Here is a 22260-nt window from a genome sequence, read left to right on the forward strand (position 1 = left end):
TAAACGTTAAAAAAAAATTAAAAAATAAATAAATAAAAAGTAAAACGACATGGGAAACTACGAATACTGGCTGGCCAGCCTCAGATATGCCGTCAAGGACCTATTGAGATGACGTATGTGAATAAGCTTCAAAAACAATAACCCCCACGCAGGTGGGTGCTGTTATTCTGTATTCTGTATACAGTACTCCCCCTTACCTGTGGTTTCCCTTTCCGCGGTTTCAGTTACCCGCGGTTAACTGTGGCCCCGGGAGCAGATGATCCTCCTGATGGAGGATGGTCAGCCTAATGTTGCGTCACAACGTCCGCGTCACTCACCTCATTTGTCTCATCGGGGTAGGCATCATATCTCACATCAGCTTCATAAGCCGGGTGAGCGCAGGAAGGTGTTTCAAGAGCGTGCAGGAGAGACCATGGTCACACAACTTTTAGTTGTGCCTAATTTAGAAACTAAGCTTCATTACGGATGTGTCTGCATAGGGGAGAACATAGTACCTGCAGGGTCTGGTGCTCTCCATGGGTTCAGGCATCCCCTGGGGGTCTGGGAATGTATCCCCTGTGGATAACGGGGTGGCGGGGGTGGGGGGACTTCTCTACTCATTACTGGAAAATGGTAGAGCCAGAGTAAAACTCCCGTGTCTGCCCTGAACCACCAGGCCATAGTCTGTGCTATTCGTTCCATGGGGTTCTACCAGGACGCTCTTTGGCTCATATTCCGTATATAGGCCTTGCTCGTTCCCACTTCTCCATCTTTGCTCAGCTCCAACCAAAACCATGGGGGAACATCCTCGAAGGCCCGTCGGGCTCGCTAAGCTTCCATACTGCCTTCTCCGATCTGGTTCTAGGTTCTGGTGCAGCCATATAACTAACCACTGTGAAACCAGTCGTCTCTATGGGCCTCTGTTTCCTCATTTAATCAGATGAGAGGATTGGGTTCCATCTCTGAGGATGGACTATGGGATCTGAGTCAAGCCACCCACCTTCCCGTTTCTGCACCCCCACCACCCTCTGGTCAATGTCAGCCATAGCCCGTAACTGCTCTGGGTTTGGTGCACATGTTTGTCTTGTGTCCTTGCTTGTACTTAAGTTCCCTGAGGGTTAGAGCGATGCCCTGGCCTTCTGGGCACCTCCCATGTTGCCGGGCAGAGTCCTTCTTTCCTTCTCTCCCTCCTTTGTCCTTTGCTCTTCTTCCTCTTCCCCACCTTCTGAGGTGATCTGCTTCTTACGCTGACTGCCTTACCCGCCCCCAATTCCCCTGTCCCCAGCTCGAGGCCAGCTGCACCCCCAGTAAGTCCCCCACCAGGTGCACACTCAGCAGGAACAGTGGAGGGGAAGACAGAACAATGGGAAACCTGGCAGGGCTGGGGGGGGGGCGGGTGCAGAGACCAGGCCCTCTTCATCTTTCGAGGTGCCTGGCACATAGCTGGTGTGTTAAATTGAATTGGCTAACCACTGGGCATTATGAAATTACACGATAATGTATATTCATTGTGATGTGCCTGAGTCATCAAGAAGAGGTTACGCCATGATTTGCAATGTCTGTTATAAGAAGTGTATAATCTATTTGGGGAAGATTTATTTCCCAATTAGGCAAATTAAATACATTTTTTTTTTTTTTTTTGTACTTGAATGGATTGGCTTCAAGCGATCTGGAAAATTCATTTATGGGCAACACTTTATACCCTGACAATGGCGGGGGCGGGGGGGGGGAGGTGGGCCTCTGTGTGCAGTGGCCTTTGCTAATCTGTCTTTACATGAATGCATCCTTGGTTGGTCGTTTCATATGGGGGTCGACTCCCCAAACGGTCCTTGGCTTCCCATGGTCGCGGGATCGGTTTCCAGGGGTCCTCTCACTTCATGAGTTTCGCATGTTCAGCAGACCCTCGGCAAATGTGCGTTGACTGACTGCCCCCGCTTCCTCCTTTTTGGCCCCGTTGGCTGGGGTCCCGTGAGCTCTTGGCACTGCCTTGTGAGCCCCTGTCTCTTGGCTTGTCTTCCCCTCTGCTCTTCCCGCCCCCGTGTCTCTCCCTCACACATTCCCACTTCAGCTCCGTGTGTGCATGCGTGTGCATGTGAGCGGGTGGCTGTGTGTCCCCACCGTCACCTCTTAGACCTGTCAGCTGTGCCCTTTCTATGGACTGCCCAGCTCAGAGCTGACCAGAGCACCCCTTCAGACGTTTCCTCACGAACCCCTCCACACGGGGTAGACGTCCTCTGATCTGTGTAATAGGGTGAACAGCGGGTGACTGAGGGGGTTTTCTGGGATGTGAGACTCTCAGTTCTAAAATCAGGACTGGGGGCGCCTGGGTGGCGCAGTCGGTTGGGCGTCCGACTTCAGCCAGGTCACGATCTCGCGGTCTGTGAGTTCGAGCCCCGCGTCAGGCTCTGGGCTGATGGCTCGGAGCCTGGAGCCTGTTTCCGATTCTGTGTCTCCCTCTCTCTCTGCCCCTCCCCCGTTCGTGCTCTGTCTCTCTCTGTCCCAAAAATAAATAAAAAACGTTGAAAAAAAAAATTAAAAAAAAATAAAATCAGGACTGTCCTAGTTTGCCTGGGACAGTTGGTAACCCTCTCTGTGGCGGTGCCCTGGGGCTGCCTTTTCCCTGTGGACAGTCCTAAAGCAAAGTTTCTGTGAATCTAGTGTCCCCAGAAGCCCCTCAGATGGCTGGCGTGGGACCCAAGTATTGGTGTTCTTAGAAGGCTCCCTACGTGTTCCTAATGAACACCAAAGGCTGAGAAACCATTTGCCATCAAAGCCAAACCATAATGTAGGATGTTGGGTGGGTTTTTTTTTTTTTTTTTTGCACCCATTAAGCTTTCCACCCAGAATACCTTGTCCCTGCCCCGGCCTCACGGGTGTTTTCTGGGTCACAGTGAAAGTGCCCAAGCCAGGTCTTATGTGTCATTTTTACCTGCACCCACTTCAGGGCCGCAGAGGCTTGAGGACTGTGGCCCTATATCTCCTGCAGGCCCCTCCTGAGCTGACACAGCCCTGTTGTCACCCTGCATCCCGGGCGTCCATCCCCGTTAACTCCCGGGACTTCTCCAGAAGTTTCTCGGTTCCAGCATGAGATGGCCTTAGCTGACCAGAGGGGGGCCGCTTTTGCCTCACGGCCTGTGGTTTCCTTCCAGGAAGCTCTCCACCTTCGGTGTGTACATGGAGAGCCATGGCTACAACACGGAGCAGGTCTGGAGAGACATCGAGGACGTCATCATCAAGACGATCATCTCCGCCCACCCCATCATCAAGCATAACTACCACACCTGCTTCCCCAACCACAAACTCAACAGCGCCTGCTTTGAAATCCTGGGCTTTGACATTTTGCTGGACCACAAACTCAAGCCCTGGCTGCTGGAGGTAGAGGGGTTGGGGCGAGGGGCGAACACTGGCCGCTCTTACTGGGGTCGGCGGGGGTCAGGCTCATGCCTTCAACCCCCCGGCTCAGCCAGATCCTCGCAATCAACCTCCCGGCCAAGCCAGTTCATCTGCCCGGGGCTTGCTGCCCGGGGCTGAGAAGTGGCCACCAGAGGGGGTAGACGGCCAGGGATTAGCGAATTCCTTGTGCCTTCTTGAAGTCCGCCCAGAGCGGGGGGGTGGGAAAACCGTTGATCTCAGGCGCAGAAAGCCTTCAAAGACAGCTTTGTCTTTTGTAATAGAATCACCTCCCAGAGAGGGGGTGTTGTTCATCAGAACTGGGTGATGATATTCGAGATCAGACAGGAGCTGCCGGGCCTGGCTGTCGGGGGCTTGGGCCACTCGGTTCCAAGCACCAACACAGAGTGGGCTGGTGTCTGTGGCCACGGGAGTGGGTGGAGAGCCGCTCAACGAGTTTCCTGTCTCCCCCAGACCCATGGCAGGGTGCCCCGCAGCACGTTACGTAGGGCGTAGGGCGTCTAAACAGGACGGACTTTTCCGTGAGCAGGAATGAGTTCTCTCCCACCTCCACCGGTCTCCCCCTCAATCCTGCTCAGAGTCCCGAATGCATCGCTCTGGTTTCTTCCCCACCTCCCAGCCTGACCCTTTGGACTGGGTCTGGGTCAGCCAGACCCTCTGGCTGGTCTCCCAGCCAGACCCTTCCATCTGTCCTATGGGATGGCATGTACCTGAGAGAGCACGCACATCAGGAGGAGGGGAGACCAAAGACAGGGCACCCCTGATGCTTCTCGAGAGGAAAGGCCTGATGGGACAGGCGCCTGGGTGGCTCAGTCAGCTAAGCGTCAGACTTCTGCTCAGGTTGTGATCTTGTGGTCGGGGTTCGGGGGACAGAGCCCTGCACCAGGCTAGGCACAGTCAGTGAGGAGCCTGCTTGGGATTCTCTCTCCTCTCTCTGTCCCTCCCCTCCCCCTCTCAGAATAAATAAACTTCTAAAAAATCATAAAAGAAAAAAAAAAAGAGGAAAGGGCTGAAATATACGCTGGTTAAACCAGAGGATATTCTCCTTCCTCCTTTTCTCACTCTGGCTGCAGTGCGGACTCCCTCTCCCTGTCTCTCCCCCCTCACCTGGTAGCCAGGGCCCCAAGCTGGGCTGAGGCTGCTCCCTGGAGGTGGCATTTTGGCCTCACTCCCTGCCTCCGCTCTGGACAGCCCAGCCCTCCCCCTCCCCCCGGTGCCTTCACAGGTCAACCACTCTCCGAGCTTCTCCACCGACTCCTGGCTGGATAAAGAGGTGAAAGACAGTCTGCTATATGACACTTTGGTCCTGATCAACCTGGGAAGCTGTGACAAAAAGAAAGTCTTGGAGGAGGAGAGACAACGGGGGCAGTTCCTGCAAAAATGTTCTCGGCAGACCAGGTACAGAGGTGCCCCGAGACCCTGGAGACCCCACTGTCTGTGACTTCCCTGCTCCCAGTAACACTGGCCTGGCCTGGTCCTCGACAGCCTACTGGTTATGTGGCCTTCATGTCACTTCTCTGAGCCTCAGTGTTCTTTCTGTGAAATGGAGCCAGTGATACCTAAGTGGAATTAAGTGAGATAAAAGTTCATCACAGTGCCTGGCACGATAGGGTGTGTTAGAGACCGTGAGGAGTCTTGCCTGCTGGGGGCAGGCAAAATGAGTGAAGGGGGTTAAAAGCTACAAACTTCCATTTATCAAATAAATAAGTCATGGGGATATGATGTAGGGCATGGCGACTATAGTTAGTAAGACTGTATTGCGTGTTTGAAAATTGCAAAGAGAAGCACCTGGGTGGCTCAGTCGGTTAAGCATCCGACTTCGGCTCAGGTCGTGATCTCACGGTTCGTGAGTTCAAGCCCCACGTCGGGCTCTGTGCTGACAGCTCGGAGCCTGGAGCCTGCTTCCGATTCTGTGTTTCCCTCTCTCTCTCTCTCTCTGCCCCTCCTCTGCTCGTGCTCTGTCTCTCAAAAATAAATAAACATTTTTTTTAAGTTAAAAAAATAAAGAAAGTTGCTAAGAGAGTAGATCTTAAATGTTCTCATCACAAGAAAAACATTTTTGTTAACTGTACGGTGATAAATGTTAAGTAGACTTATCGTGGGGATCATTTCATGATATATAACAATATCGAATTGTGTTGTACACCCGAGAACCTAACAGGGTGGTATATGTCAATGATATCTCAATTAAAGCAAGTGATTGCATTTAAAAAAAGAATCTTGTCCCGAGTTGGTGGGGAGGGAAGTCAATTCTAACAAATGATAATCCTATTTGGAAAATTAGCTTATATGTGCAGAAAGGGGCCTTTTGAACATTTTTACCGTGAGCATTTTTTTTTTTTTTTTTTTTTTTTGTACTTAAAAATAGGAGATTGGGGCACCTGGTGGCTCCGTCGGTTAGGCTCCCGACTTCGGCTCAGGTCATGATCTCACAGTTCGTGAGTTCGAGTCCCGCGTCTGGCCCTGTGCTGACAGCTCGGAGCCTGGAGCCTGCTTCGGATTCTGTGTCTCCCTCTGTTTCTCTGCCTCTCCCCCGCTCACGCTCTGTCTCTGTCTCTCAAAAATAAATAAATGTTGGGGCACCTGGGTGGCTCAGTCGGTTAAGCGTCCGACTTCAGCTCAGGTCACGATCTCGCGGTCCGTGAGTTCGAGCCCCGCGTCGGGCTCTGGGCTGATGGCTCAGAGCCTGGAGCCTGCTTCCGATTCTGTGTCTCCCGCTCTCTCTGCCCCTCCCCCGTTCATGCTCTGTCTCTCTCTGTCTCAAAAATAAATAAAACCTTAAAAAAAAAAAAAAGAAAAAGAAAAAAAAGAATGTTAAAATTTTTTAAAAATAAGAGATTTAGTTATAGACAGAACTATATCCCGGATATGAGTTCATTAAATATAAGATGAAGATTCAGGGATCACCAATCCCCAAATTAAAACCATTCCTTCATTTTTGCCGAAAGACCCATTGGTCTGTCCTACCCCATGTTACCTGTTGGCAGGAGCGAGCGCCCCCTGCTCCCCGAGTGGCAGCACCTGCCTTTAAACAGGGGCCTTCATTCTGCGGAGCGATTCTCGTGTCTGAAGAGCCTGAACTTGGTGGAAGAAATGCCTTTGTGGCTTTTCAGATCCCCCTGAAGCCCTTCTCTTCCCATGAGCAGAACCAACCCTTGGGGGGGGGGCGGGGTTGGGCTTCTGACGCGGAGGCAATAGCATCTACGTTGTGACAGCACTGTGTTTCTCAGGGCACTTTTGCGGGTGCCCCGTCTTCCCTGTGAAGACAGGTGGGTAGCGGGGGGGTGTTATATGGTCCTGTCGTTGGAGCTAAGGAGACCAAGCGTCTGGGAGGGGAACTGACTTGCACGAGGTCGCCCCGCTGGGAAGTGACAGGTCTGGAGCCAAGAACCCAGGGAGCATGCCGCTTGGGACTCCTCCGGGCTGCCTTCCACTGAGCTGGCTCTGTCTCAACTTCTCCAGGAGGAGGCAGCCTCCGTTAGGGAGGAGCCGGGGCCCTCCCCTGAATCATCCTCTTGGTCATGGCTTGGCCCCCGGATAAGCTCCGTGCTCTCGGTCTCCCTGCTGTAAAAGGGACTCATCATTCCTCCCTCTCTGACCTCCAGCTCCCCGAGGGGCTGTGAGGGAGAATGAGATCATCGCAGCTCATAAAAGCTCAGCCAAAGAAGCCCTCACATTTAGCCACCTCTCCAGAGGAGGGAAATCAGGGCTGCAAAGGGGGACGTGGCCACAGTCCGCCTCCTCCGACCTGAGCCAAGGGGAAACTGGGATCTTGTATGACGAGAGACCTTGGTGAGCAGTCGGAAAGACTGTCCTAACCAGCGTTTAGTGCCTCATGACAACGGCTGTCCCGAGAGGGCTAGAATCAGTCCCGCACATTTATTTAGCAAATACGGGTTGACTGCCGTTGTGTGCGAGGCCTCCGCCTGGCCCCAGGTGACATCCAGCTTGGCACGTCCCTTCCTAGAAAATCTACAGCAGCCTTGCATTCTGTTCCCCAACAGGATCGAGGAGGTCAAGGGTTTCCAGGCTGTGTGGTTAGAGAAAACTGAGAAGTACGAGAAGGAAAACTGTGGAGGGTTCCGCCTGATTTATCCTACTCTGAATGCGGAGAAGTATGAGAAGTTTTTCCAGGGAAACAGCTCTCTCTTCCAGAATACTGTTGCCTCCAGGGCTCGGGAGGTGTATGCCCGGTAGGAAGGCTCTGGGTGAGGTGGGTGGGTGTCGGGGTGGGGGGGACATTATACTTGACCTTTAGGGTGACTGGCCTGGCACAGCGAGGAGGGTCTTTTATTTATTTATTTTTTAAATTGTTTAATGTTTATTTATTTTTGAGAGAGAGAGACACAGCGTGAGCAGGGGAGGGGCAGAGAGAGAGAGGGAGACACAGAATCCGAAGCAGGCTCCAGGCTCTGAGCTGTCAGCGCAGAGCCCGATGCGGGGCTCCAGCCCACAGACTGTGAGATCACGACCTGAGCCGGAATCAAGAGTTGGACGCTCAACTGACTTAGCCACCCAGGTGCCCCACGAGAAGGGTCTTTGAGCTTCAGTCCCCAACCTGGGAGTTGCCAGGGATATATTTGCTTTGGTCTCACAAGGACCAGGAATGCTAAGATACCCCGGTGTGGGGCGTTAAGTGGATACGTGGCTGTTTCTAGAGACTCGCCCCTGAGAGAGGCACCCTCACCCCTCTCCAGAATTCCCAGTCCTTCAGAACTCCTGAATCCCCACAGGTAGGAAACCTAAGAGCTGGAAGGGACTCATCCTGTCCCGTCTAATCCCTACCCATCACTCGTTTTATGGAAGGGGAGGTCAGAGCCCAGAAGGGGTCACATAGCAGGTGATGGCAAAAGAGAGATCGGAATCTCTGTCTCCTGACCCGGGTGACCGAGTTAGTCCCACTACGTCATTGGCCAGAGAGGTGTAGTGGTCCAACACGGGGGCCCCTTGGTTTGGCCGCCTACCCTAACCCTCTTCCTGGCACCTGCCACGCGTGGCCTTTGGCCCGTTGGGAAGCGGAGACAGAGACAAGGGGGTGGAGCCCCGTAGAGCCGCTTGCTTTGCGTGTCTCCCTGGATGCTGTTCCCCAGGCTGGGAATGGTCTGGTGGGAGGAATGCCTCCCCCCTCCCCCCACCTCCTGCTCTGTGCCCTGCAATGTCATGGATGCAGGCCGGACACGCTGGGGGAAGGACATGTGGAGCATTGCCCTTCTTTGCCGAGTCTCATCCCCCCCCCCCTCAGGGGACAATAGCCCGCATTTGCAGCCCACCCCTCACCTCCCTGACGCTCGCTGTTCCTCACGGACAGGCAGCTGATCCAGGAGCTGAGACTCAAACAGGAGAAAAAATCCTTCCAAACGAAAGAGAAGAAGGCAGAGACGCAGGGGGAGTCGGCCGGCGAGCGAGCGAGGGGCAAGAGCGCGAGGAGCTGGCCACAGAAACCACAGCAGGAACACAAGGCCACGGCCCCCGTCTCCAGACAAGTAAACCCGGCGGGGAGGGGCGCCCGTGTGCCCAGCACCCTTCCTCGGCTGGGGCCGGTCCGTGGGGGGCTGCTGAGGAGGCCCCTGCCCAGAGCCCTGACGCACTAAAGGAATGGGGGGCTGCATGGAGGGCTGGGCCCCAGGAGGCAGGGGGGCCTGGAAGTCACAAGGAGCCCGGCGTCCTTCAGACGCTCACCAGCCCTCCAGTGGGAGTGAAAGCAGCTAGGAGGCCAGGCACGGTCCCCATGTAGGCCGCGGGCTCCGGGCCCACTTGTACTCATAGGTCCCACCTCCAGCTTGGGTTGGAATGCTCGCCTCCAGCAGGCCAGGGGCACAGCTGGGGTGGGGGTGGGGGTGGGGCGCAGAGAAGAGCATTAGGGACGCAGGACCCTCCCCGTTACATGGGGTGACTGACCACAGGTGGGTCCTTCCAGCCTGCCCGCTGCTCAGCGTGTGTGGCCCAGCCCCGGCCTGTGGGCCAGCTGTCCAGTTGTCCTACCCTCTGAATCTTTGGATTCCCCCTCTCTGCCACACTGTCTCTTCTGGCTCGGTGGAAGGACTCACGCTGGCTTTTTGAACCATCTCCTTTTTCTCCAACACTCGCCTGAAGGGGCAAGATTAGAGCAGGATCTTTTTTTTTTTTTCTATGTTTTTTATAACTTTGTTAGGGTTGTAGGCCCTTTGAGAATCTGATAAAAGCTATGGAACCTCTTGCCAGAAAATATACAAAGGTACAGTTTTAAAACTGCAGTCTTTGGGGCGCCTGGGTGGCTCAGTCGGTTAAGCGGCCGACTTCGGCTCAGGTCACGATCTCGCGGTCCGTGAGTTCGAGCCCCGCGTCGGGCTCTGTGCTGACCGCTCAGAGCCTGGAGCCTGTTTCAGATTCTGTGTCTCCCTCTCTCTCTGTCTCTCTCTGTCTCAAAAATAAATAAACGTTAAAAAAAAAATTAAAACAAAACAAACTACAGTCTTAAGTGGCTCAGAGATGCCATGAAACCATCCATGAGCCCTCTAGAACCACGGATTAGAGACACTTTGGTACCAATTGCTTTCCTTCTCTTCTCCTTGGCACCTACCCTGGGTGCAGATGCATCTGGAAATGGACACAGCTGGGTTCCCACGGGCCATGTTTGGTTTCCTCCCTTCCCAGAATCTCCAGCCATTGACGTTAGTGTCCTGCACACCTGAGTTGCTCTTGAGTGTCAGAGATGCAAAGACAAATGAGACAGACAGCAGCCTCGCCCCGGAGGCCCCCACAAAAGAGGCCGGCCCTGCACGGCGGCACACCTCTGCACCTGACCTGAGGCACTCGAGCCTTCTCGGCTGCCCGGGGCTGGAGCTCGGTAACCCCCTCTCCAGAAACAAGGAGGTCAAGTCCGCCTCCGCAATGAACATATTCACCAGCACTGAGGTGAGTAGAGTCCTCCACCTCCCCAGAGGGCTGAGCTCAGGGGGCAGTGGTAGGAGGAGTCTTGCTTTCTGGTCCCTTCTCTACCCCTGAGTCCTCACTGTCTGTCTCTGAGTGAGCCGCTCAAGCCTCGATTTCCCCACCTGGGAAGCCCGAGTTGTGGAATAGCATACCTGCTAGGAGAACGGACCCTTACTTCTAGGGCTTTTCAAATGTTAATCACAGGCCCACCAAGCGCTGGGTCACGACTGTACTTTAACTACTGGAAAAGCTTCAGCGTTGTTGGGCCTCGGCTCGGCTCAGCCCAAGTGCAGTATAGAGCGGTGTAAGTGTTTTTCAAGTTTCTAACCATAGCCCACAGTAGAAATCCATTTTATTTCATCCGTACGTAGACACACACTGAAAAAAAATTTTCCAGAAAAGTGCTTAGGGGGGGCTCCTGGCTGGCTAAGTCGGGGGAGCAAGCGACTCTTGATCTTGGGGTTGTAAGTTCAAGCCCCATGTTGGGTGGGGAGATCACTTAAAAGTAAAATCTTAAGGGGCGCCTGGGTGGCTCTGTCGGTTGGCCGTCCGACTTCGTCTCAGGTCATGATCTCGCGGTTTGTGAGTTCGAGGCCCGCGTCGGGCTCTGTGCCGACAGCTCCGAGCCTGGAGCCTGCTTCGGATTCTGTGTCTCCCTCTCTCCGCCCCTCCCTTGTGCATGCTCTGTCTCTCTCTCAAAAATAAACATTAAAGAGGCGCCTGGGTGGCTCAGCCGGTTGAGCGTCCGACTTCATCTCAGGTCATGATCTCGAGGTCCGTGAGTTCGAGCCCCGACAGGGGCTCTGTGCCGACAGCTCAAAGCCTGGAGCCTGTTTCACATTCTGTGTCTCCCTCTCTCTCTCTGACCCTCCCCTGTTCATGCTCTGTCTCTCTCTGTCTCAAAAATAAATAAATGTTAAGAAAAAGAAATTTAAAAAAAACATTAAAAAAATTTTTTTAAAGGTTAAGATGGTAAATCTTTGTGTGTGTGTGTGTGTGTGTGTGTGTGTGTGTGTTTATTTTACTGCAATAAAAAAAAAAAAAGAATAAAGAGTATGAATTAGGATCTGGCTGCCTCTGTTTGGATACTTGGATCCTGGAGTCTCCTATATGACTTTTGTCTAGTCACTCTTATCTCCCCAAGCCTTAGATTACTCATTGAGAAAATGGTCATTTAATAATAATAACTACAGAGGATTACTTTGAGTGTTAAATGAAAGAATTGACGAAAATATTTCGGGGCACCTGGGTGGCTCAGTCAGTTACGTGTCCGGCTCTTGATTTGGGCTCGGGTCATGATCTCGTGGTTCATGGGATCCAGCCCCACGTCGGGCTCTGAGCTGACCGCACGGTCCCTGCTTGGGATTCTCTCTTTTCTCTCCCTCTCTTTCTGTCCCTCGCCAACTCGCACGAGTGCTCCTGCGTGCGTGTTCTCTCTCTCAAAATAAATAAACTTTAAAAAAAAAAAAAGGGAAAAAGAGGTTTAGAGTGGTGCCTGTTGCACAGGACTCCGGAAGCATTAGCTGTTATTTTAATATTCGTGTGACTTCTTAAGACTGCCTCTGTTCTCTTCTCATTAATCTAAGACTTTAAGCGGTACTGCTTACTCTAAAGAGGTTTTCAAAAAATAAGGCAACAACATTTTATTGTCTTTTTTTTTCTTTTTTGGATTTCATATGCAGAGGGCTGATTCAGTAAAAATCCTTGGTTCATTCAAAGCCTTTGTGTCTTTCATTTACTTATTTTTTTCCTTTTATCTTTATGCTTATTCACCATCTTTGGTTAGTGTGTTTCTTGGCAGAGATTTTTTTTTTAATGTTTATTTTTGAGAGACAGACAGACAGAGTGTGAGCAGGTGAGGGACAAAGAGAGAGGGAGACACAGAATCCGAAGCAGGCTCCAGGCTCTGAGCGGTCAGCACAGAGCCCGACGCAGGGCTCGACCCCATGAACCGCGAGATCATGACCTGAGCTGAAGTCAATGCTTAACCCACTGAGCCACCCAGATGCCCCAGTAGAGATTTTTTTTTTTTTTAATGCATGCACTTAAACTTTATTTAAATGTGATTGGGTTATTTATCTCATTCTATGACCCAGTCTTTTTCTTGTTGAGCCCTGTTTTTTTTTTTTTCTTTTCTTTTTTTAAGGTTAAATTTGGGTGCATTGAAATGCTCAAAATTTTTTGAAAAGTTTATGTACTTAAGTAATCTCTCTACCCAATGTGAGGCTTGAACTTGAATCCAGAGTCACATGCTGTTCTGACTGAGCCAGCCAGCCACCCTGAAATGGTCAAATCTTAACTGTACGATTCTGATAAATAAACACATCTATGTAACCTCTATCCCTGTCACAGTGTAGAAATTTCTGACATCTCCAGAAAATTCCCTCCTGCCCTTTTCCTGGCAATTGTCCCCCTCACCACCACCCCCCCCCACCCCGTTCCCTGTGTCCGTCATTCAAGGACAAGGGATCCTGACCCTGGCTTTTTTGACCTTGGACTATTTTGCCTATTCTAGAATCTTATATAAATGGAATAAAATAGTACATATTCTTTTGTGTCTGTCTTCTTTAGCTGAATATTATATCTGAGATCCATTCATGTTGTTGGGTATATCAATAGTTGGTTCTTCATTGCTGAATTATAATCTATTGTACAAATCTACTGCAGTTTATCATTCTCCTGTTGATGGACATGTGGGTTGTTCCCAGTTTTTATTTTTTTATTGCTACTGTGATTAAAGTTTCTATGAACATTGCTGTACAAGTCTTTGTGGACATATGTTTTCATTTCTCTTGGGTAACTACCTAGAAGAAGTTTGCTAGGTCAAGGTGTAGATCTATGTCGAACTTTATAAGAAACTACAAAATCTTTATTTAAAGTGATTGTATCATTTGTACATTTCCACTGACAATGAGTGAGAGTTCCATTTGTCCCTCTGTCCACATTTGGGGTTATCTGCTTTTTAAATTTCAGCTACTCTACTGGCTATTTGTGATTTCACTTTGTAGTTTTAATTTGCAGTGCCCTGGTCGTTAACTGTTTTGAGACTTTGTCAGGTGCATGTTGGTCATTCGTATTATCTTTCTTTGTGAAGAGTCTGTCAAGTTTTTGCTTCCCTCTCTTTGAAAAGTTAGGATTTTTTATCTTTTTATTATTGACTTGTAGGAATTCTTTGTATATCCTGGAAACCTGCTTATTCTTTTCCTTTCCTTTTTTTTTAAGTTTTTTTTTTTTTTAATCTTTATTTTTGAGAGAGAGAGGGACAGGGCACAAACAGGGGAGGGGCAGAGAGAGAGGGAGACACAGAATCCGAAGCAGGCTCCAGGCTCTGAGCTGTCAGCACAGAGCCCGACTCGGGGCTCGAACTCACGAACTGCGATATCATGACCTGAGCCGAAGTCGGACACTTAGCTGACTGAGCCCCCCAGGGGCCCCATGGCTTCTTTTTCTTACTCGTGCCTTTGATTCGTGAAAGATTTTAATTTTGATGAAGTTTATCAATTTTTCTCTTATTGCTTTCTGTGTCCTATTTAAGAAATTTCATGTACTTCCAGGTCATAAAGATGTTCTCTTAGTTCTTTCCTAAAAGCTTTATATCTTTAGCTTTGTGTATAGGTCCATGATCCATTTCAAATTAATTTTTGGGTATGCTTGGTGATGGGAACCAGGGTTTGTTTTTCCCATATGTGTTGCTATTTTGAACACTATTTTAAAAAATTTTTTAAAAAGACTTTTTTTTTTTTTTTGAGAGAGAGAGAAAGAGAGGAGGCAGGGGAGGGACAGAGGAAGAAGGAGAGAGAGAATCTTAAGCACCCTCCATGCCCAATGTGCAGCCTGATGTGGGACTTGATCTCATGACCGTGAGATCATGACCTGAGCCGAAATCAAGAGTCAGACGCTTAACCAACTGAACCACTCAGGCACCCCTCTAACACTGTTTATTGAAAAGGCTTTCCTGTGGGGCAGCTGGGTGGCTCAGTCAGTTAAGCATCTGACTTCAGCTCAGGTCATGATCTTACAGTTCATGAGTTTGAGCCCCACATCAGACTCTCTGCTGTCAGTGCAGAGCCTGCTTTGGATCCTCTGTCTACCCTTCTTTCTGCCCTCCCCTGCTGGTTTTTTATCTCTGTCTCTCTCAAAATAAGTAAATAAACTGGAGCTCCTGGGTGGCTCAGTTGGTTAAGCATCTGACTTCGGCTCAGGTCATGATTTCCCCATTCGTGGATTCGAGCCCCGTGTCAGGCTCTGTGCTCTTTTATTAGGCACACGTTTGCAATTATTTTGTCTTTTTGGTATATTGACCCTTTTTTCAATCATGAAATGATAAAATCCTCCTTATCCCAGATAATACTCCTTGTGTAAGGGTCTATTTTGTTTGACATTAATATAACCACTTCAGCTGATTATGGTTAGTATTTGCATGGTATATCTTTTTATTTTCAACATTTTTTTCTCATTATATTTAAAGAGTATCTCTTATAGGCAGACATAAGTGGATCTTGCTTTTTTTAATTTTTTAAGGTTTATTCATTTTTCAGAGACAGAGACATAGTGAGAGTGGGGGAGGGGCAGAGAGAGAGAGGGAGACAGAATCTGAAGCAGGGTCTGAGCTGTAAGTACAGAGCCCTGTGCTGGGCTCGAACTCACAGACCATGAGATCATGACCTGAGCTGAAGTCAGACGTTTAACTGACTGAGCTACCCAGGCGCCCCGGATCTCGTTTTTTTTTTTTTTTTATCCAGTATAATAACCTCTGCTTTCTAATTAGGGCATTTACTCCATTTTCATTTAATACAGCTATTAATACCATTGAATTTAGAGCTGAACTTTTGTTGTTTGTTTTCTATTCATCTCTTCTGTTTTTGCTTTTTTCCTTGTGTTCCTCCTTTTCTCCCTTCTTTTGGGCTAGTTGAAAATTGAATTTTTGTGGGCTGCCTGGGTGACTCAGTCAGTTGGACATCCTACTCTTGGTTTTGGCTCAGGTCATGATCTCATGGTTTGTGAGTTGGAGCCCTGGGTCAAGCTCTGCGCTGACAGCATGGAACCTGCTTGGGATTCTCTCTCTCTCTCTCTCTCTCTCTCTCTCTCTCTCTCTCTCCCCCCCCCCCCCCCGCTGCTCCATCATGCTTTCTCTCTCTCTCAAAAACAAATAAACTTAAAACAAATAAAGGTTTTCTTTAAAAAACTGAATATTTATGGGGCGCCTGGGTGGTTCACTCAGTTGAGTGTCCGACTTCGGCTTGGGTCATGATCTTGCGGTCTGTGAGTTCGAACCCCGCGTCGGGCTCTGTGCTGACTGCTCAGAGCCTGGAGGCTGCTTTGGATTCTGTGTCTCATTCTCACTCTGCCCCTGCCCAGCTTGTGCTCTGTCTCTCTCCCTCTTAAAAAGAAACATAAAAAAAAAAAAAAAAAATTAAAATTAAAACCCTGAATATTTGTTAGTTTTAATTCATTCATTTAGTTAGTTAGTGATAATTTTTGCATTTTTTTAGTGGTTGTTCTAAGGATTGCAAAATGCATCTCCAGCCTGTCAGAATCTACTTAAGAGGTAATGGATTTCATTCTGAATATAGGAAAATTATTCCCTCTTTTGTGCTAATGTACATTACAAATCCCACAACACAGTGTTATAAATTTTGCTTTTTTTAGCTTTACTTTTTTAATTAATTTTTTATTATTTTTTAATGTTTATTTACTTTTTTTATGTTTTTGCTTATTTTTGAGAGAGAGAGAGAGAGAGAGAGAGAGAAAGACGATGTGAGCAGCGGAGGGGCAGAGAGAGAGGGAGACACAGACTCCCAAGCAGGCTCCAGGCTCTGAGCTGTCAGCACAGAGCCCGACGTGGGGCTCAAACTCACAAACCGCGAGATCATGACCTGAGCCGAAGTCAGATGCTTAACTGACTGAGCCACCCAGGTGCCCCTAAACTTTATTTTTAAGTAATCCCTACCCCCACTGTGGGGCTTGAACTCAACCCTGAGATTAAGAGTTCCATGCTCCGATCACCTGGGTGGTTCAGTCGGTTAAGTGTCTGACTTCGGCTCAGGTCATGATTTCATGGTTTGTGAGTTCGAGCCCCGCATTGGGCTCTGAGCTGACAGCTCAGAACCTGGAGCCTGCTTTGGATTCTGTGTCTCCCCATCTCTCTACCCTCTCCTGCTCATTCTCTGTGTCTCTCTGTCTCTCAATAATAAATAAACGTTTGAAAATTAAAAAAAAAAAAAAAAGAGTTCCATGCTCCACTGACTGAGCCAGCCAAGAGCCCCCAAAATTTTGCTTTAAACAGTCATAATATTTAAAAGAATTAAGAGGCGGGGCGCTTGGGTGGCTCAGTCGGTTAAGCGTCCGACTTCGGCTCAGGTCACGATCTCGCGGTCCGCGGGTTCGAGCCCCGCGTCGGGCTCTGGGCTGATGGCTCAGAGCCTGGAGCTTGCTTCCGATTCTGTGTTTCCCTCTCTCTCTGCCCCTCCCCCGTTCATGCTGTGTCTCTCTCTGTCTGAAAAATAAATAAACGTTAAAAAAAAAAAAAAGAAGGGAAGATTCCTTTAAAAAAAAATAAAAAAATAAAAGAATTAAGAGGAAAGGCTTAAAAAAGAAAAGTTCCATTATCTTCCCATCTTCTTTTTCTTTTTTTAATGAGAAGTCAACGGTATCCATAATACTGTCTGCTGTATATAATGTGTCATTTTTCTCTGGCTGTTCCCTTTATCTCCAGATTTCAGCTCTTTGACTGTGATGTGTATGGGTATCATTTCCTTTTGGAAGAGTCTCTTTTTTTCTTTTCTTTTTTTTTAAAGAAATCTCCACCTCCAGTGTGGGGCTTGAACTCACTACCTCGAGATCAAGAGTCGCGTGCTCTTCTGACTGAGCCAGCCAGACGCCCCCATCTGGATGCCATTTTATTCGTATTCGTTCTGCTTAGGAGTCTTGAGCTTATTGGTCTTGTAAATTGCTGTCTTTCACCAGGTTCGAGAAGTTTATGGCTACTAGTTCTTCAAATGTTTCTTCTGCCTTACTTCATTCCTCTCTATTTTACTGCCTCTATGACCACTCTAGGTACCCCAGAGAAGAAGAGTCATACAACGTTTATACTGTTGTGTTGGGCTTATTTTACTTAGCATCACATTTTCAAAGTCCGCACATGTTGCAACATATATCAGAATTTCTTTCCTTTTTAAGGCCGAATAGTATTCCATTGGATGCATGTTCCACATTCTGTTTCTTCTTTCCTCTGTTGGTGGACAAATGGGTTATGTCCACCTTTTGGCTATTGTGAATAATGTTGCTGGGAACATTGGCGTATACACTTTTTTTGAAAAGGAGCTATCTAATAACTCATTCGGTATGTATACCTAGAAGCAGAAATGCTGAGTCATACTGTATTTGTAATCTTATTAACTGTTTCTAGATGGTTCACCAAAATGGCCGTATCAGTCTACCTTCTCATTGGCAGTGCCTGAGTGTCCCTGAATACCTATTTTTCAGATGAGCAATCTCGAGTGTTTAAAATCTCTCTTGTATTAAAAACAACAACAACAGGGGCGCCTGGGTGGCGCAGTCGGTTAAGCGTCCGACTTCAGCCAGGTCACGATCTCGCGGTCCGTGAGTTCGAGCCCCGCGTCGGGCTCTGGGCTGATGGCTCGGAGCCTGGAGCCTGTTTCCGATTCTGTGTCTCCCTCTCTCTCTGCCCCTCCCCCGTTCATGCTCTGTCTCTCTCTGTCCCAAAAATAAATAAAAGACGTTGAAAAAAAAATTTTTTTTTAAAAATAAAAAATAAAATAAAAACAACAACAACAAAGAAAGTTCTGTGGACGCCCCCCCTCCCCGATCCTCTGCCCTAATGTTTGTTTAACCAATTCCCGGTGAGGAAACCATTTGACTTAATCTTTCTTGCTGCTGATGAGCTTGGCTGACTTTGTTGGAATCCAGAAGGCATAGGAAGGAGCCCTAGGCTTCGACAATCTCATTTTGGGCTATTTTTCTCTTCCAGCCCTTAACCTCAGTGGAAACCTCCCCAGATTCCACCACCCAGGACTCAGACTCCCCGGAGTCTCTGCCTAGCATGACCGCGAAAACCAGCTCTGAGTGCAGTAGCCCCAAGACGGACAAGGCGGTCTTGAAATACAGGCAGCACCACATCTCCCAGCACCTCCTCCAGGGGAAAATCTCGAAAATTTCTCTGCCGACAAATTCCCAGAGCTTCTTAGGAAATCTGAACCAGAGCTGGGCTTTGCTGAAGAGTGACACGAGGAAGCAGAGTCTGATGTCAGAGCTACTCACCAGGGTTCCCCTGAGGGAGAAGCTGTCCCTGTTCCCAGCTCAGGACAACCCAAAGCTGGTGCTGAGTAACAAGTCACGTGAGTGCCAGCGCGCATGGCATGTGCCAAGGGCCTAGGGGGTGGAGCCACCAACGGAACCAGTCCTCCTCTTTGAGGAGTGGCCATTCTGGGGTGGGGGACGCAGCCCCTGCCCTCAGGCAGATGGGAGACCCCAGCCTGATGGTGGAGTCATAAGCCGTGTCCTTAAGGAGTCTCTAGTCTTACCAGAAACACAAAAAAAGGCAAAAAAAAAAAAAAGTATTTTTCTTTTAAATGTTCATTTATTTATTTTGAGAGAGGGACAGAGAGGGAGGGAGAATGCGAGCGGGGGAGGGGAAGAGAGAGAAGAGAGAGAGAGACCCCCGTGAACTGTGAGATCATGACCTGAGCTGAAATCAAGAGTCTGATGCTTAACCGACTGAGCCACCCAGTGTCCTGGGACCTTTTTTTCTCCTTTTAATGTCTTATTTATTTTTGAGAGAGAGAGAGAGAGAGAGAGAGAGAGCAAGCGGGGGAGGGGCAGAGAGAGAGGGAGACCAAGGATCTGTCTGGGCTGACAGCAACGAGCTCGATGAGGGGCTCGAACTCGTGAACCGAGAGCTCATGACCTGAGCTGAAGCCGGATGCTCAACCCACTGAGCCACTCAGGTGCCCCGCTCCTCCCTCCCCCCCCAATAGAATGCTTTTGACAAGTACCCTGTTCAATTTCCTGCTTCTCATTCAAATGAGCTGCATCCAGCTGAGTCACAGGGTATTGGGTGAGGGGCATTCAGTCTGGCAACAGGAAGAGAAACTACTTGGAGGAGAGGAGCGGTGGCTGATTCGGATTGAGGAACCTCAGGCGGTTTGAGGCCAGGGGACCCTAGTGGGAGGTGTGCCGAGTCCAGCGGCACACGTCGACGATGCCAATGACTTTGCCTTTCCAGAAAACCACTCCCTGCCCTGGGAGTGCTGCTGGGGCGGCCAAAGCTCTGGCAGGAAGAGGCGGCTGCACGTGTCCTCCCTTGTCCTCCTGCACCATCGTCCGAGCTACAATGTTTCTCTGAAGGATCTGCTGGTGGTCGCCACCCCAGCCCGACTGGATCCGAGGCCTGGCCGAAGCCACGGGGGAAGCGTCCAGTCACAGCCCGATCGCTGGCCCAAGAGGATGTGAGCGGAACCAGGTAGGTCCGCCCATATTCCCTTCGCGTGCTTGCTGATTGGCGGGCACCACAGGTACGTATTTCTGGAATGTCGGATGGGCAGGTGGACGGCTGGAGTGATAAAGGACACGCGTACTAGAGCAGAGGTCCGAGTTCTGGGGCTTTCTTTGGTCAGTGTCATACCTTCCACACGTCAAGGCGACGTACCATATCTCACGTGATCCTCAGGTCACATGCTGCGAGGTTGGCACGAAGACATCATTACTTTGTCCTCAACTGGCAGATGAAGAGAATCGAGGTTTGGGGACATTAGACGACTCGCCCAACCTCACACAAGTGATGGGTTCTGGACAAATAACCCCGTGTTTCTTCCTCTCTACCGCTCTGCTGTGAACGGAGAGCCCATCTTGACCCGTGGGAAGAAAGGAGCCCTGCCGTGTTTCTACTTAAATCACTATGATCTCATCATCCTTCCTCTGGAGCCACTTTCACAGTGGATGGGTCACTGAGTCGAGGCCTTCAGAGGTGTCAACCGTTGAGTTTTTGGGAGATAGTAGCCCCTTGTGTAGATTTTAAGATGATTAAGAGAGGGGCACCTGGGTGGCTCAGTCAGTTGAGCGTCCGACTTCGGCTCAGGTCATGATCTCGCGGTCCGTGAGTTCGAGCCCCACATCGGGCTCTGTGCTGACAGCTCAGAGCCTGGAACCCGTTTCCGATTCTGTGTCTCCCTCTCTCTCTTACCCTCCCCTGCTCACGCTCTGTCTCTCTCTGTCTCAAAAAAAAAAAAAAAAAAAAAAAAAAGTTAAAGGAAATATATACACATATCTTTTTTTTTTTTTTTTTTTTTTTTCCAGAATCAGACCGGATCTCTGCCATTGTTTCCCTTTCCACGTCGTATTCCCAGGAAATGATTTATCTTTTCTTAAAGTGTCTACAACGTCCATAGGATCAACGGAAAGTTTTATTTCCTCATCTAGATATCCTGGTCTTACAACTACCTCCCATTAATACCAGTGGGCCAACAGCCTTGCCTTTTGTGCCCTCCCAGTTAGCTTCTGGTGCTGAAGGACCGTGACTTATGAGAAGTATTGGAGCTGCCCCAGGATCCACCCCAGCTGCCCCACCAGTGGCATTCCTACGGGTCCCTCAGATGGCATCGTCATCCAGAACACTCCCCCCCCCCCGCCCTCCCCTCCCCCCCAGGTAGAGCAGTGTGAAGGGAGGCATGTTTCAGGGAAGGACTCAAAGCTTCCAGGGATGCAAAGCCCCCCGTCCACCAACAGGCCTGTGTCAGTTGGCTTTCAACCTCGAAGAGAAAAGACAGAGAAAGGGCCAGGCCTGCATGGAGAATTCTGAGCCCTGAATGGAGAATTCTGAGCCCTGAGACCAGACCTCCTCCCACCCCAGCCACCTCTGTGCCACCTTTGTGCCCCCTCCCTCACTGGTCCACATCGATCCTGCTGATGGAGAAAAAAGTGAGGCGAGAGTGCCCAGCGTGCAATGTTTCTTCCATCAACCTGCAGAAATGACGCATCTTCCCCTCAAGTGTGCATTAATAAATTGCCACGCTCAATGGTAGGGTGGTGAGCCTGATCCAGAGCGGGGATGGGAAGGGGGAAGGGGGAAGGGGGAGATATTGTTCTCGCAAGCAACTCCTTGGTAAGAAAGCTCCAAATTCACTGAAAATGCATCAGGAGCCTTTGAAGAATTTCTTTGGATGAATGGTAGGCCCTGCCCTCCTTGCTGGGAGGCTAGTGCCCAAGGTGGCCCTTTGCGCAGGGGGCGGGGGGCACGGTGGCTGCGGTGTGCCTGTCCAGCATCAGTTCTGGCTAGACTCCGGGTGTAGCATTTCATTCCGCCAGTTCATTCTCTACCCTCTCCAAGGAATGTGATCCAAGATTTTGCCCCTCTTGTTCTTCCTGAGAGCCCAGGAATGAGGAGCTTTGGAGGCGGGGCGGGGGTGGGGGGTTGGGGCAACGGTGGAAGAAGGGTGAGGTCCCAAGTCAAGAACCTGCTTCCCAATGTTGATGCAGCTTTGCTTTATGAATTCCTACTGGCACGAATTTCTGGCCTCAAGGATGCCAGGGGGTTCTGGGATACTTGAAGCACACACAGCTCTCCTCACTCAGTTACCCAAAGGAGTGAATGGAGAAGCCATTTGGGTCCCGCTGTGAAGGACACGCATACACAACACCTTCATCCCCGCCTAGGCGCCTGGCGGGCTCACTCAGAAGAGCATGCGACTCTTGATCTCGGGGTTGTGAGTTTGAGCCCCACATTGGGCACAGAGATTATTGAAAAAAAGATTAAACCCCCTTGGCTCGCCCTTTCCCAATACCATTGAGGACCCTCCAAGTAGACGGACTCAAGGCCAATTTTTCCATTGTCAATTTTCAGGCTATACGGATCATAGCCTGGCCCACACAAAAGATGTAAGCCTTGCTGAAATAGGGCTTTCTGGAACGTCTACAATCTCTCCCCTTTTCTCCCTAGTCACC

At 49.7% G+C, this 22260-nt stretch overlaps 1 protein-coding gene across 3 annotated transcripts in view; it reads left to right on the plus strand.

The window, feature by feature from the left end:
- The window catches only part of TTLL6 (tubulin tyrosine ligase like 6), a 38931-nt gene extending 17596 nt beyond the window's left edge, over positions 1-21335 (plus strand). For 2 of the 3 annotated variants that reach the window (XM_081791257.1, XM_078437263.2), the window contains 8 exons: positions 3129-3354; positions 4616-4788; positions 7395-7583; positions 8699-8873; positions 10024-10284; positions 18293-18659; positions 19547-19783; positions 20617-21335. In XM_081791257.1, coding sequence (XP_081647383.1) covers positions 3129-3354; positions 4616-4788; positions 7395-7583; positions 8699-8873; positions 10024-10284; positions 18293-18659; positions 19547-19773 — 1618 coding nt within the window. In that variant the 3' untranslated portion in view covers positions 19774-19783; positions 20617-21335. The remainder of the gene's footprint in view (positions 1-3128; positions 3355-4615; positions 4789-7394; positions 7584-8698; positions 8874-10023; positions 10285-18292; positions 18660-19546; positions 19784-20616) is intronic. The other variant, XM_081791258.1, reaches the window with a different exon arrangement.
- The last annotated feature ends 925 nt before the right edge of the window (positions 21336-22260 follow it).

This window comes from Panthera onca, chromosome E1 (assembly GCF_046562875.1).
Source record: "Panthera onca isolate mPanOnc1 chromosome E1, mPanOnc1 haplotype 2, whole genome shotgun sequence".
In the NCBI taxonomy this organism is placed as follows: Eukaryota; Metazoa; Chordata; class Mammalia; order Carnivora; family Felidae; genus Panthera; species Panthera onca.